This window comes from Apis laboriosa, unplaced genomic scaffold (assembly GCF_014066325.1).
Source record: "Apis laboriosa isolate Shangri-la unplaced genomic scaffold, ASM1406632v1 scaffold29_cov151, whole genome shotgun sequence".
NCBI classification, from domain to species: Eukaryota; Metazoa; Arthropoda; class Insecta; order Hymenoptera; family Apidae; genus Apis; species Apis laboriosa.
The window spans coordinates 486,271-493,318 of NW_025222728.1; the positions used below are offsets into that span (position 1 = coordinate 486,271).

Consider the following 7,048-nt stretch of genomic DNA (forward strand, 5'->3'; position numbering starts at 1 on the left):
CACGGAGGCTAGAAGATCATCGGAGGCGATGATGATTACGATGATGACGATGATGACGATGATGACGATGATGATGAGGATGTGGATCACGTTGCGTAACAACGTCCACGGGGACGGGGAGACTGTAAGACGGTTCCGACATTTTCATTGCGGCTGCTGCTGCATCTGGGCGTGCTGCATGCTGCCTAGAACGTTCTTGATCGCCGTCGTCTTGAGCAGCCTCTTGAGCATACCGCTCGAGCCACGGTGCTGGAGGCTCTTGTGCGTGGTGAGCGAGTTCTTGGTGCGGTACCTGCGGTTGCAGAACTCGCATACGTAGAGGGTGTCCGATTGCTCGTGCTTATCCTGGAAATGACGCTTCAGGGAGTAGTAGCATGAGAAGTTGCGACGGCAGTACGGGCATTCCTGAGGCTCGTTTATACCGCCCGCCGTAGGCGGCGGCATCCGGTACATGGCAGAGGGAGGCGTCACCGGGGCTGGATGCATCCCGTTGCCCGTACCTGAAAACGTCCGTCTCGCGTCAGAAAATTTATTACGCCCACATTGAAGCACGAGAAACAACAAGTTTTCTTTCCGAGGATCGATCGAGAGAGATTTATATCGGTGATTATCCCGATTCCACAGTTAAAAAAAAAGATACTACTTCCTTTGAAAATTTTCCATTTCAATATTTCATTTCTCGTATAATCTTCTCCATGTATATAATGCGACTTTTCTCCTATAGATAATTAGTTCAGCTTATATATATATTTCGATACGCACTATCCACTATGGTCTCAACTGCTTTAAATACACGTTAGAATCGTGGCTATCGATTATCGATACGGTTATTGATAATTTTTAACGTATCGTTTATCGCGACTCACTTTTTACCCAAGTTTTCCAAGTTATCGTTATTATAAGCGGCGTTAAAAATTGCATTCATCCCGTCGCCTCTTCTGTTCTGCAATTATTGACATCACAATAATTCTAATCATTCGATCGCCTCGGGAATCACCGATGAAAGGAATCATCTCTCTCGATCATTACGCATCTTCCAACGTAAGAACTAACGTTGTTCTCGCTCGAGTGTCCCTTATTAGGACACTCCCCTATATGTATATTTTTCGAACGTCCGAGGGGGAGAAGCGAGGGGAGGCAAGGAAAGGAATAAATCATCATAGTTAAATAGGGATAGTCGTGTTAGTCGTGTCAAAGAAGTGGTGAGTGCAACAACGAATGGGTTCGATAATAATTAGTTGGGCACGCCTCGAACGTTCGATGCAGTTAAACAATTTAGGGCTTTCTTCTCCTTTCCCCATTCTCCTCGAGACGACCTCGGCTCGGTTTTAATCCCAACCCTGGGCAGCTGTCTCGGGATCAATTAAGGATTAAGCGCGGGTTGAACTCTTTCCTTCTCCCACTCGCGGGCTCGGATCGATAATATCGTGGATGGAATCGTAACCGATATCCATGGGATATGGATCGTTAATTGACCGAGTCGTTGATTAGTCGAGTTGATTAGAGAGTTGAAGAGGAACCAAAACCACCATGCCAGACCGCGTATTTGCCTTCCGCGATTGAGATTCGTTCGATTCCGTTCGGTTAGTCTTCCGAAAATGAAAGAGAGAGAGAGAGAGAGAGAGAGAGAGAGAGAGAAAAGAAGGAAAGAAAAGAAAACAGAGAGATTAGTAGTGAAACTCGACGCTTCAGAAGTGTTGCATCGCATCGTGCATAAGTAAAACAAGCTGCTATCGTTTTCTCTCCTCCCTTGAATGAAAATGATGAAAGTGTTGCGTGCGTGCGGATTGATAATCGTGCTTTTATCGAGCTTTTGGTTAGTCGAAAATTATTTCGAAAGAGAAAGAAGAAAATGAATCGAACGAGATGCGAAGGGCATCATGCAGCGATGACAAAAGAGGATGATAATCGTGGAGACTTCTTCGAAGAAAAGAAAAGAGGGAGGGAGAAAAAAAAAAAAAAGAAATCTTCAAAATTTCAAGTTTCAAAAACTTGATCGACGATTCATCGATCGACGATCGATCCACGATCGAGCTTCGAAAGCGTGACATTCCGTGTTAGGCAACGAAGCTGTAAAAGTGAGCATTAAGTGAGCAAGTGTACAAAATTCGGCATGCACATACAAAATCGAACATCAAGATGCTACAGACAGAAATTAAGGTACACGAATAGAAAGGGGAGGGGAAAATAGAAAACCTAAAACAGGAAAAATAAGATTGAAACAAACGATCACATTAACACGTTTACCAAACAGAGTTACCAAGTCACAACACGTACAAAATAATAATAATAATAATAATAATAATAATAATAATAATAATAATAAAGAAACGAAAAGAAATTAAAAGGAACCAAGGGGGTAAGGGGTGTGTTAGTAAGGGACAACCTGAAGCGTAATTACACCCTGAAGTACATGATCTTTCGGTCTTGGCGAGACTCTAAGAAAGAAAGCTCGACCTATAATATAAATAATAACCCCATTGAAACACGTACGATCGGTCAATTGAACGATTTTGTTTGTTCGATCTCGTGCCCATCATCATCTCGTGCCTTCTTCATTCGTCGCCGCGAAGGATCTCGACTCGAATCTCTCTCGAAGCCGAGTCGATCCCGAGACACAGGGGGATACATAACGGAGCCGCGAGTACCGGAAGAATTCGATCGGCGACCACCGTACGGTACCGAGGAGAATGAAGGACAATGGGAGGAGAAGAAAGAAAAGCAGTTCTGGAGCGAACAGGATTGGAGGAGAACGAAATGACGCCGGGACGGAACGAAAGCTTCGCAAGAGGAGGATGTAGAAGACAAGTGGTAGAAGAAGAAGAAGAGGAAAAGGAGGAGGAATAAGGGTCGATCCACGTGGGAGTCGAGACCGGTTTCTCTGGCATGCATTTTCTCCTCGAAGAACGAAGAAGGAACGAGGTTGAACGCGATCGAGCCGAGGTCGTAACAACGAGCGAACGATTACGCGATACTTCCAGCCACGAGGAGAGGAGTGTGGTTGCAGGAGGATTCGATTCGACTCGAAGGGAGGCGGGATGGAAACGACGGGGAGGGAAGAAAATGGAAGGAAAGGCGAGAAAAAAGAAAAAAATGCGTGAGAGGCGTTATAGAGTAGGCGTTGTAGACGATGCGGTTGGTGTAGATGTGAGAGAGAGGTACGTGTCCCTACCTTATCTAAACCTTCAAAAGAACTTAATGTCAATGTCGCCGGGTCTGCTCTTATGATAGGTATATATGTGGGTCATCAGGGAGTTACGCGAGCAATATACCCGCTCGCAGATGACGCATCTGTACTCCTCCTGTCGCTCGGCGTGCTTGTCGGCAACGTGGCGTTTCAGGGATGCTTTGCTGCATAGCACCTTGCCGCACAGCTGGCAGGTGAACAGCTTCTTCGCTGACTGGGTGTTCAGAGAGTTCAAGGTCAGCCCCGGCATAGAGGTGAGCACTGAAACACAACAATGCACCTCATGCAGCTGCAACCGCCACACTTAAAACCCTATCCCCCATATCCAAAGGATGACGCAAGCAAGATAAACTCACGATCCCCCTCCCTCCCTCCCTCCCTCCCCGTTTCTTCTCTAGCTTACTTTCCTCCCTCCCTCCCTCGTAGATTCATCCCTACCACTCGCTCTCCCTCCGTGTTCTTCTCTTCGTGCTCTCGTATTCCCTTCTCCTATTTTAACGACGCGATAAATTCAATAATTAAACGCAATACGAACTCTTGCGGACGAAACCTCCATCCGGAATTCCGAAAGGAATGAATATCGAGCGCCGGGAAGGGAGGGAATGGGGTACCGTTTTCTCTTTGGAGGACATGGATGGAAGGAGGAGGATAGAAGAAAAAAAGAAGAAGAAGAAGAAGAGAGAAAGGAAGAAAGAAGGAAAAGAAATCGAAATCGTTGTGTATCAAAAGCACGAGGAAAGAATTTCCTTCCTTCCTTCCTTCCTTCCTTCTTTCCTTTCTTCTCGACGATGCCTTTTCACGCGAAGCTTCTGACTTCTGGCTTCTTTCCCTCCCTCCACACGAAAAATTAAATTCAAAGAACCGCTTTCCGCGGCGAAGACGGCGGTTCGAGATTCAAAGTGTTTTTTTTTTTTCTCTCTCTCTTCTCTCGCGATGCGAGCGAGCGAGCTTCCTTTGAAAATAATCGCGCTCCTTTTCTTTTCTTTTCTTTTTTTTTTTTTTTTTTTGCCGGGAAAAAGAAAAGAAATGTACAGCGAAATACAATATCGTATCGCGATCGTCGTCCTCGTCGCGCGGATCATCGTCGCCGCGACCGCGATCCTCCTTATTTCCCTCCCCCGCCCCCACCCCCACCCCCGTGTATCGCGCGACCCTCGTTGGCATTTGCGCGGCCTCGACCCGCCCCAATCTTTTTAAACATCGGCGGGGTTCAAATAGGGGTTTATTGAGAGATTCGAAAGGGAGAGGGGTGAAAATAGACGAAGAAAAAAAAACGAATCGACGAGGCACGTTCGATATGGCGACGTGCTCGAGATGCATTTCGGGGAGAGGGGAAGGGGAAGAAAGAGGAAACTCTCGAAACGACGTTTCGAAATGGCCGACCGCTTTGGAGGGGGGAGAGAAGAGGGAGAGGGAGGGAAGTAAGAACTTTCAATGGCAGTTTTTCTCTCCTTCTTTCTTTTTTTCTTCATCGAAACCTCTGATTCGACTGAAACTAAAAAAAAAGAAAAAAAAAAAAGAAAAAAAGAAAGCCTTCGACCGTGTGGATGGAATAAGACGCGCGGGTATGAAAAATAAGTGAGCGAACGAGACCTTTCTTTTGGCCGGTGTTGCCGAAGACCATTAGTCTTCTCTATGTTACATTTATATGTGCACGCGGTGTGTGCACAATTCAGATAAAAGAGGATAAAGATTGTACGAAGGGGGACGAAGCGAGGGGTAGGTTGAAAGGTTGAGATAAACGAAAAAACAGGGGAGAGGGAGAGAAGGAAAACGTACATATACATGTACGAATGTATTGAGGAACGAAGCACGGACACGGAAACGAATTAAACGATAAATATATATATATATATATACGAAGAAAAAGGAAGGAGCGCGCTCGGTTCATTTGTGATGGCCGCGATGCTCGTTAATTAAAAAAGATCCGGTCAGACTGGCGAAGCCTTGTGCGCGTGGTGCGCAACTTATAATATAATACGCGTGTATTGCGGCTTTTATAATACGGTATCTGCCCCCTTTTTTTTTTTCTTTCCCCTCCCTTTCTCTCTCTTTTATTTTTTTTCTTTTTCCGTCTTCCTTCTTCCTTCGCCCTTTAGCGCCCATCGAACGCGAAACGGAGGCGAGGCCAACCCCTTCGTTCAATGCCTTTCGCTGGAAAAAAAAGAGCTTTTTATCCAATTTCTCGGGCCGCGTCTCGTTAAACTTGAAGCAAAAGAAATTGTGAACAACCTCGCTGATGAGGTCGGTCGGACGGGAGGAGGAGTATATTTCGATGGAAGTGAAATCGTGAAATCGTGTTTGTACAAACACTCGTGCGCGCACACGTGTGTTAAACGCGGCATGCATCCACGCTCGTACCCGAGAAAGTGTACGCTTGTACGAGCGGACGAGAGGGGGAGGGGGGAAGGGAATAACACGGAGAGAGGAAGGTTTTTGAACGTGCGTTCGTGAAGGAGTGGAAGGAGTTGTTGTTGTGTACAAAAATTGCGCACGATCCTCTCCGCCCGATCTGTGTATATATATATATATATATCTATAAGAAATATATATATATATATAAAAAATAAACACTTTCCACTTTACTCTGGACACATGTACGTACGCATTAATATGTAATACCTCTCGTTCTTTTTTTTTTCTTTCTTACTTTTCTTTTCTTTACGGATCACGCCTTCTCTCTCGTGACAAATCTGACAAACGTGAGGAATTGAATGGAGAGAGAGAAAAAAAAAAAAAAAAAAAAAAAAAAAAAAAAAAAAAAAAAAAAAGAAAAAAAAAAAAAAAAAAAAAAAAAAAAAAAAAACCGAAGAAAAAAAAATGTAAAAAAAAAAAAAAATACACGAGAAGAGAAATAAGGGAGACGACGAGGAGGAAACACTGAGCATTCTGGGTGACACTTAAAGCATGCAATTCCAAGTAAACGTAATAATATGCGTGAGCCTGGCGAGCGGCGTGGCGGCTTAATCGTTCTCTTTTCGCACACTGTGAATGGCCCTCGTTTCTCTCACGGTCGATCTCGTTCGAAGGTATCGAGAATGCTTGTCGCCTCTCGAAGGGTCCCTTGGCTCCTCAGCACCTGTATTGGTATCGTCGTTCTCTCTCTCTCTCACTCACTCTCTCTCTCATTCTCTCCCTCTCTTTCTCTCTACATATGTGTGCGAGAACAACTTCCGACGAGTCAATGTTTTTTGCAGGAGAACAGTGAAGAAACACGCGTATCGCGTGCACGAAATCTTTTCTCCTTCGAGAAATCCCCCTTTTTTTTTTTTTTTTTTTGTTTTCGACCCCTTCTGCCGCCGAAGAAGAATCAGAAGTTCTGATACCTCGGTCTACATAATCCGGCAAACACACCGCCGTCGTGTCTCCAATTTTCCGACGTGAAGCAATCCCGAGAACCACGTGGAAAGAGTCGTGATCGACGACGAACGACAAACTTGCGAACTTGTTTCGAGAGGAGAAACGGAACAGAACAGATTACATCTCGGAACGATCGGAGAGATCTCGTTGTCCAAAGTCTCGTTGCCTTTTTGTTTTTTTTTTTTTTTTTATTATTATTATTTTATTTCTTTTCTCCATCGATACATGGTGTGAACATTCGTGTCGTGTGTATCGACGTAACTTACCTTCCAGCTGAAAGAAAGAGGCGTGACAACACAATGCATTCGTGATACACAATTTAAAAAAAAAAAAAAAACAGGTTCGGGTGTGTGGAACACGATCGGAGCTGGGGGCTGCGGGGCTGCGGGGCAAGGAAGCGAAATATATAATAACGTATACCTGTATACCTGTGTATGTACAACGGGGGTGTGTGAATCGTTGTTGTTATCTTTCGTTCTTTTTTTTTTTTTTTTTTTTTTT

General features: G+C 44.8%; 1 protein-coding gene across 1 annotated transcript in view; it reads right to left on the reverse strand.

Annotated features, from left to right (window-relative positions):
• LOC122714397 (broad-complex core protein isoforms 1/2/3/4/5-like) overlaps positions 1 to 3,303 on the reverse strand; it is a 3,897-nt gene extending 594 nt beyond the window's left edge. Inside the window, exons 1-2 of the mRNA XM_043935695.1 lie at positions 3,173 to 3,303; positions 1 to 500 (exon numbers count right to left, since the gene is read on the reverse strand). The exon at positions 1 to 500 is cut by the window's left edge and continues 594 nt beyond it. Coding sequence (XP_043791630.1) covers positions 145 to 486 — 342 coding nt within the window. The 5' untranslated portion in view covers positions 487 to 500; positions 3,173 to 3,303 and the 3' untranslated portion in view covers positions 1 to 144. The remainder of the gene's footprint in view (positions 501 to 3,172) is intronic.
• Positions 3,304 to 7,048: the final 3,745 nt, after the last annotated feature.